We start from the raw sequence: 13071 nt of genomic DNA, 5'->3' as shown, positions 1-13071 counted from the left end.
ATGTGACAAACATATCTGCCTCACAACTATAAATTGCTAAATCAGAAACTAATAAACACTACAAGGAAGTCATACAAACATATACAGTAGTTGATGATTCAAAGGGGTTTACATTTAAAAAAAAGAAAAAAAGTAAAAATTACCTTAGGACTGTATGTTTTAAAAACTCCTTCATATATACCTCCATTTTTCACTTGTACTTCACATTTGGATCCCTAAAAACATACAATTAATTTATCAAAGAAACACTGTGCTATGAAGTCATGGGGGATAACTGCTTTCATTTTACTTTTTAATAGCTTCATTCAACATATTACATAACCACTGACAGAATAAAAAATTTTTAAACATTAACAATACACCAAATTCTCAAAATTCTTCAGGAGGCCTTGCTCAGAGTCTGCAGTATAAGTTTAAGTAGTGAAATTTAGTATTTTTGACTCCAGTTTTATTAAGTGACAAAATAATGCACTAAAGACAACCAACTAGTAACATTATTTCGTACACAGCAGGGTTAACAAGAACACTTTTATAGTGAGTTGCAATGGCTTGAATAGAGTTCTCATCGGTTTTCTAAATCATCCTGATTAAACATGACCTAAGAAATGTTACTTTGAGAATCATTCACATTTTAACTTCATGAAATTATTTTATTCCACTCACAAGGCAGTTTCTCCCCAATACTCTGATAACTTACAACAACTGATGTAAGTATATGAACCATCCTCATATTTGCATAGATTCCATCAAAAGAAATCTGGAATATTAAGAAAAAACATTATTGGCACTCATATTTATCTCTGTATATATATTAAAGTTAACACTTCTTTTGTTACAACATATTTAGTTAGGTTTATAATACCTTACACTCATTAAAGGGAGATATGGTTTACTACAATCTTTTGCCTCCTTATGGAGTGTAAGTTTTCAAAAGTGAAATCAGTCATAACAACTAATAATGTTTTGACTATACATGATACAAAAAATCAAAAGTAAACTTCCATATATGAGGAAAGACAAAACCATAGGAAGAGAAGACAGGTCAATGACTGAAGAGTAGGATTCACTACAAACTGCCATGAGGGATTTCTGGAGGTGATAAACTGTTCTATTACCTTGACTGTGGTGGTGGTTACACAATTGTATACATCAAAACTCACAGAACTGTACACTAAATAGGGTTAAATATACCTTAAAAAATAAATGGGGTAGGGACTGCCCTGGTGGCGCAGTGGTTGGGAATCCACCTGTCAATGCAGGGGATACGGGTTCCAGCCCTGGTCCAGGAGGATCCCACATATCACACAACAACTAAGCCCATGTGCCACAACTACTGAGCCTGAGCTCTGGAGACCACGAAACACAACTACTGAACCCTGCGCACCTACAGCCCGTGCTCCGTAACAAGAGAAGCCACTGCAATGAGAAGCCTGTGCACCGCAACGAAGACCTAATGCAGCCATAAATCAATCAATCAATCCTATGCTTAAAAAAATAAAAAAATAAAATAAATGGGGTAGAAGGGGAACCTCTGTAGAAGACCCTTGACTATCTTCTCTTAGCATATCTGAATCAATGATATTGCTCTAAGGTCTAATAAACCACATCACTCCTTATTACACACTACATAAGCATGTGTCCTGATTCTAAAGAAGAAAATCTGTCCACAATAAAGGTGAAGTCTCAAAAAATAGTGACAACTTCTCATTTATATTTCTTGCATCTTGTGGAACTTGCACCTTCTGTCCTTTGTGCCCAGCTTAATTTCACTGATAAAGTTCCAAAATTTAAAACCAGAAGGCCCTTTTCCAAGGGAGAAAAATGAAAGAAATAAAACCACATTATTTCAAAAACAAAACCCCAAAGTTTTGAAAACTCCAGTCCCAGTGCTCCATTTACCTCATTAATCATTTATATTTGCCTTTAGTCATTTATAAAAGAACAAACGAGTTGTTATGATTAAGCATGAAAAATAAAAATATAATTTACAGATAATTCTGCATTTTACACATAGAGTCATCATTAAAAAACAACAGATAGGACTTCCCTGGTGACAGGTGGAAGTCCTAAGAATCTGCCTGCCAATGCAGGGGACACGGGTTCGAGCCCTGGTCCGGGAAGATCCCACATGCCGCAGAGCAACTAAGCCCATATGCCACAACTACTGAGCCTGCACTCTAGAGCCTGCGAGCCACAACTGCTGAGCCCACACGCTGCAACTACTGAAGCCCGCGCGCCTAGAGCCCACGCTCCGCAACAGAAGCCACCACAACGAGAAGCCCACGCACCACAACGAAGAGTAGCTCCGGCTCACTGCAACTAGAGAAAGCCTATGAACAGCAACGAAGACTCAACACGGCCATAAATAAATAAATTTATATTTTAAAAAAACCCAATAGATATAGCTAATGGTCTTACAGCTAACCATATTAATCTGCAAAGGTTATCTGAGATAGAAGACTATTTATTTATTTATTTTTTGGCCTTGGCTTTTGGTCTGTGGTTTAGAAATCACATTTTAGTTAACAATTTTTCCAAACAAGTAACATTAAAGTTACTCACCGTAGATTGAGGCAGTCCTTTGCTACTGTTTCGGCCTCTGAAAAGATTAAATGTTATATTTATGAAATTCAACAGGCTAAACAAGCTAAAAATTTTTTCAAATTTAAAATATCTTATAATTCCATCCAAAAACACACAGGCTATCTGTGGGGAAGGCTCATCTAATAATAAGTATAAAGGCTACATAAGTATGACTCTCGCTGCGCTTTGCTGGCTCAGAGGCCCAGAACAGGTAGGGGTCAAGGGAGGGAGGAAGGAGGAAAGAAATGCGACCACAATCAAAATGAAATAAAGTAAAAATAAAAACAACCTATTTAAAGAAATAACCAATACCAAATATAATAATCTCTACTCCAAAAGTAACCACTCACTCTGTTATAAAAAGCTACCCAGGAGCAAAATATAGATTCTATTCCTGATTTAACTGACATATTTGACTAACATCAAGTTACCGCCCATATTTTTCCCTCACCTCTAAAAATAGGTACTGTGTTTACAACTGCAGATAGACATTTCAAAATAAGTTGAATCATTCAAAGAACTTTCACTTTAAATAATAAGTGCCTCTGTCAGGATCTATATAACAAGTGTCTTTCCCTGCCAAACCCCTCCCTCTGAAACAGTGCAGTACACCAACATCAGTTGTCAAGTAATTTCCAGTAACATGAACTCTATTTTCAAGTGAACTTAGAAAACATAATACACTGTAAGGCTTGCTCCAATGGAAAAAATTAGGCCCTTTATGAAATAAAAAAATTAATAAAGTAAAATTAGTTACTCTTGAGTAACAGTATTGGAATCTCATTCTAATAAAATAATCACAACACTCAAAGCCACAAACTTCAAAGAGAAGCACAATTCAGGTGAAAAAGCCCAGCAGTATGAATGGTGCCAATTCTTAGAAAAGCGGTACTGATATTAGCAATCCGATGTCAGCTGATTGTCTCCAACTCTCATTTACCTTCTCTCATCTAGAAAGTAATGTCTTTGGACTTCCCTGGTGGTCCAGTAGTTAAGAGTCCGTGCTCCCAAAGCAGGGGGCGCAGGTTCAATCCCTGGTTGGGGAATATCCCACATGCCGTGTGGCACGGCCAAAAAAAAAAAGAAAAGAAGACAGAAAATAATGTCTTCAATCAAATCACCTGAGATTCCTTCCACTTCTAACATTCTACCTCTCACACAGCACAGATAAATTCCTTATTCTTAAGGAATATGACCAATAATTTATCATTTATAAAACATGACAAACCAGACACTATGATAAGCATTATGTCAAATCTCTCCCCTACTTTACAGGTAAGGAAACTGTACCTTAGCAGCTAAATATCTTGACCAAAATCATCCAGTTCAAGAGCAGCAGAGCTGCTATTTAAACCAGGTGATCCGAAGTATAGACTTTTCATTTCTAGATTATGTTGCCTTTCTGACATTGTATCACAAGGAATGAACTTGACAATAAAGCCTAACCCAATTTCTACATCTTTTAAATACCATTTGAATGTACTGTTTTTCTATTTATTTGTAGTCTGCAGCTAAAGACAAACAGATTTTATTTGTTTGTTTGTTGTTTGGCTGCGCTGGGTCTTAGTTGTGGCGTGTGGGATCTTCGTTGCCACGTGTGGGATCTTTAGTTGTGGCGTGCGAACTCTTACTTGCGGCATGTGGGATCTAGTTCCCTGACCAGAGATTGAACCCTGGCCCCCTGCATTGGGAGCGTGGAGTCTTAGCCACTGGACCACCAGGGAAGTCCCGTCAAAGACTAAAAAATGGCTAAGTCTTGCCATTTTATCTTATCCTAGTGGTTGCTGTGATGCCACAGTTAAAAGACTTAAACAAATGACACGAATTAAATACCCTTAAACTTATGCAGCATCCCCACAATGCTATTTAAAAGAATTTAAAATATGGGCTTCCCTGGTGGCGCAGTGGTTGAGAGTCCGCCTGCTGATGCAGGGGACATGGGTTCGTGCCCCGGTCCGGGAAGATCCCACATGCCGCAGAGCAGCTAGGCGCGTGAGCCATGGCTGCTGAGCCTGCACGTCCGGAGCCTGTGCTCCACAACGGGAGAGGCCACAACAGTGAGAGACCCGCGTACTGCAAAAAAAAAGAAAAAAACAAAGAACTCCTACAACTCGACATCAAAAAAAAACATACAACTCAGTTCAAAAATGGGCAAAAGACTTGAACAGACATTTCTTCAAAGAAGTTTATACAGTTGGCCAATAAGTACACGAAAAGATGCTCAAATCACACTAGTAATTAGGAAAATTCAAATCAAAACCACAATGAGCTACGATGGCTATTATAAACAAACAATGGCTATTATAAACAGAAAATAACAAGTGTTGACAAAAATGTGGAGAAACTGGAACTCTTGTACACTGTTTCTAGGAATGTAAAACTGTGCAGCTACTGTGAAAAATAGTATGGCAGTTCCTCAAAAACTAAACATAGAATTACCATATGATCCAGGAATCTGACTTCTGAATGTATACCCAAAATAATTGGAAGCAGAGATTTTAACATGTATTTGTACACCAATGTTCATAGCAGCTTTATTCACAAAAGGCAAAAGGTGGGAAAAAACCGAATGTCCACTGACGAATGTATAAAACACAATGTGGTACCATCCATACAATGGAATATTATTCAGTCTTAAATGAAGTTCTGATACATGCTACAACATGAATGAACCTTGAAGACATGCAAAGTTAAATAAGACATATACAAAAGGACAACTATTACATGATTCTACTTATGTAAGATACACAGAGTACTCAAATTCATAGAAATAGAAAGTAGAATGGTAGATCCCAGGGGCTGGGGGACTGTTGGAATTAGAAGCAAATGCTTAATGTGTATAGGGCTTCCTTTGGGGGTGAAAATGTTTTAGAACTTAATAGAGGTGGTACTAGTATAACAACTGGAATGTACTTAACTACAGTGAACCACACATTTAAAAATGGTTAAAACAGTAACTTTCGCATTATGTATATTTTACCACAATTTAAAAAAACAGAGAATTCCATGGCGGTCCAGTGGTTAGGACTCTGCACTTTCACTGCCAAGGGCCCGGGTTCGATCCCTGGTCAGGGAACTAAGATCCTGTAAGCCACACAGGGGCCATAAACAAACAAACAAACAAACATAAAAAAATAAAAATTTTAAAAAAAGGTGAGCTCCAAATGAAATTCATTTGCAACAGTGCGTAGAGAAGTTCATGCCTAAGGGTGCTCTCAAAAATAGTGCAGACTGTGGTCAAAGGCAACTGAGAGTAAATTGGTAAAATCATTGCTTAACATAGGCTTACTTGATTTAAAAAAAAAAAAAAAGATCAACTACAAACCGTCTATAAAAGAGATACTTTAGACTGAGAGATATAAATAGATTGAAAGTAAAAAAGATGGAAAAAGACATAGCATGCAAACAAGAAAGCTAGAGTGGGTATACTAATATCAGACAACATAGGCTTTAAAACAACAAAAAAAAATATCACTGGAGATAAAGAGGGATATTTTATAATGATAAAAAGGTCAACTCATCAGGAAGAAGGAAGAAGCATTCCAACTGGACTCTGTGTGCCATTTTCACATAAGTCCTGGGCCACTGGAGATGAACTCTTCACAGAAATTATCTGTACCATACTGACCCAGAGCCCTGCTCCTTCACCTAGAGAGTTGTCTCATGCTCCATTTCCTTGTCATACTATCAACCTGACAACTGAACTCCAACTAATAAATGTAGAAGGAATGATGGAATTAGAAGGATACCAGTTGGTAACCACCACAGTAATAACTGTTTCAGGCAAAAATCACCAAATGGATGCTAATCTAGTAAAGTAGAAACAGGATATTTACATAATCACAAAGCAACTCATCACAAGATACTGATTAATGACAAAGTGAAAAATAACTTTATAGAAAAGGAGCCCAGCACCATCCTAATCAAGTGACCAAAGTTAACAGCATGAGCAATGGGATAAATGTACATCATTCACCTCCTCTCAGGCAATGAGAACACATGCATCACTTCTGCAGTATTCTCGCCAAAAATGTGTAAACTGAATCTAATCATGAGGAAACATCAGACAAACCCTAGCTGAGGGACATTCTACAAAATAACCTGCAATATCAGAGTGTCAAATCACGAAAGACTAAGGAACTACTTCAGATTAAAGGAGACCAACAAGACATGGCAACTGAATGTAACATATAAACCTGGACTGGTTCTTAGACCAGATTTTTTTTTTGCGGGGGCGGGGGTCTGTAAAGAACATTAGAAGACCAATTAGTAAAATCTGAATAAGGTCAACAGATAATAATTTGGCACAATATTAATTTCCTTATTTTGACAATTGTACTGTGGTTTTGTAAGAGAATATCCTTGTTATTCGGAAATACACTCTGAAGTATTTAGAACTAAGGGGCACCATGTCTCTCATACGTTTAATAAAACTATTTAAATTTTATATTAATTATATACATATATATTAATTTTAATGAGAAAATGAAAAAAATGCAGTGAAAAGTTCCTTGAAGAATATACGTGAAGAGTATAGAAGAATTCTTTGTACAATTGTTGCAACTTTTCTATAACTCTAAAGTCATTTATAAACAAAATTTTTTAAAATTAGGAACTGTGAATGATTCATTAACTTCTATCTACTTGTCTAAAGTATCTTTTAATTTTTGTAATAAAAAAACTTGCCCAGCCTTAAATGCCACCTTTTCAAGAAGCCTCCCTTGGATTATGCCATACCAATCAAATACATGGTACTCTCTGCAACTCTCTAGACTGGAATTTAGCATAATCTGCTCTGCATTATAGTTACCAGTAAACCTATCATATACCCACTACTCAGGGCCATCACCTGACAACATGGTGCTTTTGTGCAAAGCAGATAATGATGGCTCCTCCAGGGAGTCAGAGCCCCACACTAGAGAAAACCGTGAGGTCAGCAGCCAACGCCTTTGAGAAAATTAGAAGGTACCAGAGTAGACGCCATCCCAAAAGGCACATCACATAGCCAAAGAAACTCCTGGATTTCAAAACCCATTTGTGGCCTCGGTCAGGAGCTCGTGGATGAAATGAAAGCTAAATAACCAAGACTGGCAGACAGGATCTTGTCCATCTTTCCACCATCTACCAAAATTAGCACAGAGGAACTGTGCCTCACATATGATAATACACAATAAATATTTAATGAATTAACAAGCCCAGTCAAAGAAGAAAGCAAAAAATGAATATGAAAGCTTTCAAAGTAAAGATCTTCCTCAACTTATGATGGGATTATGTCCTGATAAACCCATGGTGTAAGCTGAAAGTGGAAAATACATGTATATACCTAAACTACCGACCATCATAGCTTAGCCTAGCCTACCTTAAATGTGCTCAGAGCACTTACATTAGTCTACAGTTGGGTACAACCATCTAACTCAAAGCCTATTTTATAATAAAGTGTTGAAGATTTCATGTAACTTACTGAACACTGTCCTGAAAGTGAAAACCATTGTGATTATATGGGTACAGAATGGTTGTAAGTGCTTACCACTCATAATCATGTGGTTGCAGCTCGCTGCCACTGACCAACATCATGAGTATCATACCACATAAAGCTAATCTGGGAAAAGATCAAAATTCAAAATTCGAAATAGGGTGTCTACTGAACGCTTATTGTTTTCACACCGTCCTAAGTCAGGGACCATCTGTAATAATTCTCTAAATCAAGCATCAGCAAACTACAGCCCACAAACCTGTTTTTGTCTGGGCTTTGAGTGAATATGGTTTTAAGTTCTTAAAGCGTTAAAAAAAAAAAAAAAGCCCAGAACAATATGCAACAGAGAAGTTACACGGCTCATAAAGCCTAAAATATCCGGGTCATTACAAGCAGAATTTGCTGACCTCTGAACTGAAAAAATGTGGCTGCAATGTCAATAAGTGCAATCTAAAACTAAAGTCTACGGGGGATTTCCCTGGTGGTCCAGTGGTTAAGACCCAGCACTCCCAATGCAGGGGCCCCAGGTTCGATCCCTGGTTGGGGAACTTAGATCCCACGATACCGCAACTAAGCCTGCGAGCTCTGCAGCCGTTGCACTGCAACTGGAGAAGCCCGAGCGCCACAATGAAGACCCAGCACAGCCTAAATAATTAAAAAAAAAAATAAAGTCTACTGCTGTTTTACACAAACTAGTACTTCTACAAGAAACTTACTAGCACTATATACTCTCCACGAAAGTTTAATGTACACATAATTGAGAAATGTCATGAAAGTACTCTTGCTCTCATTTAATTATTTTTAGGTTTTACAATGCAATTCAATTGAGGTTGATTCACCTATTCGGGGAAAAAAAAAAAAAAAATCAAGGTATTTTACTAATGTACATTTGATGACAATACTATGAGCAAGTTCCAGAAAGACAAGAACTTTGTAGTGACCACCAAATCAAAAGCACCCAGCATAAAATGATGAAGAGGTAAGGTAAACTGTAGATTAAAACAGACCTGAGACATAGCAAACAACTTGTGAATCTCATGTGAGCCCTCATTAGAACAAATTGTAAAAGAAAAATAAAATGATGAGACACTCGAACTGGAGTTTCTAGCTTATGTAATAATGTAACAAAACAATCTTGTCTTGTTTGGACAAGAAGAAGGAAAACTGTCTTTAATAAAAGACAACATGATTATTATGCAGAGAATCTACCAAAAAAACCCTACTAGAAGAAAGCTTAGCAAGGCTAACTCGAAATGGATCAATGACCTAATCATAAAAGGTTTAAATAAAAGTTAAAAAAAAAATTTCTCCCACCCCGCCCACCCCCTGCCTATGGCCATCATCAATCTGCTCTCTGTATCTATGAACTTGGTTTTTTAGTTTGTTTTTTTAAAGATAACCACATATATGAGAGATCCTACAATATCTGTCTTTCTGTGTCTGACTTACTGCGCTTAGCAATACACTCTTGAGGTCCATCCATGTTGTTGCCAACGGCAACATTTCGTTCTCTTTTATGACTGAGTAATATTCCATTGTATACATATATTTCACTTAGGTTGTTTCCTTATCTTGGCTATTGTAAATAATGCTGCAATGACCATGTGGTACATATATCTTTTCAAGTGTTTTCATTTTCTTTGGATAAATGCCTAGAAGTGGAACTGTTGGATCATATAGTAGTTGTAAATCTTTATGATCTCGGGTTAGGCAAAGGTTTCAGAGAAGACAGAAAAAATATAAACCATAAAAGCAAAAAACTGACAAATCAGACTTCATCAAATTTTAAAATATTCTGTGCTTTTAAAGACACTGTTAAGTAATGGCCTATATGGGAAAAGAATCTAAAAAAGAGTGGATATATGTATATGTATTCAATATAACTGATTCACTTCGCTGTACACCTGACACTAACACAACATTGTAAATCAACTATACTCTGGGGTGCTTCCCTGGTGGTACAGTGGCTAAGACTCCACACTCCCAATGCAGAGGGCCTGGGTTTGATCCCTGGGCAGGGAACTAGATTCCACATGCCAAAACTAAGAGTTTGCAGGCCACAACTAAAGATACCACGTGCCACAACTAAAAGATCCCCATGCAGCAATGAAGATCCCGAGTGCCGCAACTAAGACACGGCACAGCCAAATAAATAAATGTATTTTTTTTTAAAATGGTTTGGATGGTAAAATGTATGTTATCGGTATTAAAAAAAAACCTATACTCCAATAAAAAAACTTTTAAAAGACACTGTTAGAAAAATAAAAAGCCAATCCCCAGACAAGGAAGTATTTGCAAAATATGTCTGATAATGGACTTCTACCCAGACTATACAGAAAGCTTATTAATAAGACAAATAGCCCGACTTCCCTGGTGGCACAGTGGTTAAGAATCCGCCTGCCAATGCAGGGGTCACGGGTTCGATCCCTGGTCCGGGAAGATCCCACATGCCGCAGAGCAACTAAGCCCGTGCACCACAACTACTGAGTCTGTGCTCTAGAGCCCACGAGCCACAACTACCGAAGCCAGTGTGCCTACAGCCTATGCTCTGCATCAAGAGAATAATAAGCCCATGCACCACAATGAAGAACAGCCCCTGCTCTCCACAACTAGAGGAAGCCCGTATGCAGTAACAAAGACCCAACACAGCCATAAATAAATAAACAAATATTTAAAAAAAAGACAAATAGCCCAATAAATGGGAAAAAAAGTCTTATACAGTCATTTAACCAAATAAGATTTACTGGGTAAAATTAAAGACTGAAAATACCAACTGCTAGTGAGGATACCAAGAAGCTGAAACTCTCCTACACTGCTGGTGGAAATGGAAAATAGTACAGCCATTTTGGAAAAGAGTTTGGCAGTATGTTATAAAGTTTAACATACTTTTAAAATCCAGCAACCCCATTCCTAGGTAATTATACAAGAGGAATGAATATGAATGTTAGTAGCTACTTTATTCATAATAACCAAAAACTGAAAACAACCCAAATGTCCACTACCTAGTGAATGAGTACACGAACTGTGGTAGCATATCCTTAACAATGGAATACTTCTCGGTTATAAAGTTACAAATTACTGATACATGCTACACACAACATGGATGAATTTCAAAAGCACTGTGCTTACTGACTAAGCAGAAGCCAGACACGAAAAGCTACATAATCCATGATTCCATCTACATAACATTCTGGAAAGGTACTACAGATGTAGAAATCAGATGAATGATTCTAAGGGCTGAGGGTCAAGGGAGGGGATTTAATTAATATAAAGGCACAAGAGGGAACTTTATAGGGTAGTATATCTTAATTGTGTTATTGACAACATGACTATACACATTTGTCAAAATTAAAAGAACTTTACACTAAACAAGATGAGTTTACTGTATGTAAATTATACCTCAAAAAACCTGCCACACCCCCCCCCAAACTAAAGGCAGATCCAAAGAAACCCTAAAACTTAAACTTAAAAAAAAAAAAAAAATTGAGGGACTTCCCTGGTGATGCAGTGGTTAAGAATCCACCTGCCAATGCAGGGGACACAGGTTCAATCCCTGGTCTAGGAAGATCCCACATGCCACAGGGCAACTAAGCCCGTGCACCACAACTACTGAGCCTGTACTCTAGGGCCCACGTGCTGCAACTACTGAGCCTGCAATGCTGCAACTTCTGTACCCTGCAAACCTAGAGCCCGTGCTCTGCAACAAGAGAAGCCACTGCAGTGAGAAGCCCACGCACCACAACGAAGACCCAAACACAGCCAAAAATAAATAAATAAATATAGTATTAAAAAAAATTGAAATTGATGGTACGTAAATTATAACCAAATAAATGTGAAGTTAAAATTCATATTATACACTTAAAATTGGTGAATTTTACTGTGTGTTAATTATACCTCCGTAAAGTAGTTTTTTTTTTGGTTTTTTTTTTCCCAGTACGCGGGCCTCTCACTGTTGTGGCCTCTCCTGCTGCGGGGCACAGGCTCCGGACATGCAGCCTCAGCGGCCATGGCTCACGGGCCCAGCCGCTCCGTGGCACGTGGGATCCTCCCAGACCGGGGCACAAACCCGTGTCCCCTGCATCGGCAGGCGGACTCTCAACCACTGCGCCACCAGGGAAGACCTTGTTTTTCTTTTAAGAGACAAAAAAGGGAAAACCTGAACTAATAGGACATTAAAAAATACTAAGGAATTAATGTTAATTTTAAAAAATGTGATAATGGTTTCCATTCTCTTAGATACTATACTGAAATATTTACAGAAGAAATGTCATGATGTCAGGAATTGCTTCAAAATTATCTAGGGAGGCTAGAGTAATCAAGACAGTATGGTAATGGCATAAGGACATACATACAGATCAATGAAATAGCATTAACTGTCCAGAAATAAACTCTTACATTTATGGTCAACTGATTTTTGAGAAAAGTGCCAGGACAATTCAATGGGGAAAGATTAGTATTTTCACAAATAGTGCTGGGACAACTGGATATCCACCTGCAAAAGAATGTATCTGGACCCCTACTGCATATCATATATAAAAATTAACTCAAAATGGATTAAAGATGTAAATGTAAGAGCTAAAACTATAGAATTCTTAAGGCAAAAAACATGAGAATAAATCTTCAATGGATTTGGCAATGGATTCTTAGATATGACACTAAAAGCACAAACTACAGATGAAAAAATAGATAAACGGGACTTAAAACTTTTTTGCTGCAAAGGACAACATCAATACACCGAGAGCAAAAGAAACAAGTAAGAAGGGACTGTGGATAAATTATAAAGATTTCAGACATTCCCTGACTAAGGGAAACTGAAAGCACTAGGACACCAGAGAGCATACTAAAATGCAAAGGGCATGCAATTTCTACTGGTACTGCCAACAGACAATGTAATTGAAAAACTGTTTACTTTTTTTCACCATTCTGGTCATTCATCACCACTTTTCAACACGGCACCTATACATGTCATTCACCATTTTCTACAACTATTTGAACAAGCCTGGGTGACAAATTTG

General features: G+C 37.6%; 1 protein-coding gene across 3 annotated transcripts in view; it reads right to left on the bottom strand.

The window, feature by feature from the left end:
• The window catches only part of ATXN2 (ataxin 2), a 123209-nt gene that overhangs the window by 89216 nt on the left and 20922 nt on the right, over nucleotides 1-13071 (bottom strand). For 2 of the 3 annotated variants that reach the window (XM_065889286.1, XM_065889287.1), the window contains exons 2-4: nucleotides 2563-2599; nucleotides 698-757; nucleotides 144-215 (exon numbers count right to left, since the gene is read on the bottom strand). In XM_065889286.1, the coding sequence (XP_065745358.1) occupies nucleotides 144-215; nucleotides 698-730 (105 nt within the window). In that variant the 5' untranslated portion in view covers nucleotides 731-757; nucleotides 2563-2599. Of the gene's footprint in view, nucleotides 1-143; nucleotides 216-697; nucleotides 758-2562; nucleotides 2600-13071 lie in introns of those variants that run through there. The other variant, XM_065889288.1, reaches the window with a different exon arrangement.

The sequence above is a fragment of the Phocoena phocoena genome, chromosome 13, assembly GCF_963924675.1.
Source record: "Phocoena phocoena chromosome 13, mPhoPho1.1, whole genome shotgun sequence".
Lineage (NCBI taxonomy): Eukaryota > Metazoa > Chordata > Mammalia > Artiodactyla > Phocoenidae > Phocoena > Phocoena phocoena.
This window is presented reverse-complemented; position numbering and strand designations above follow the sequence as displayed.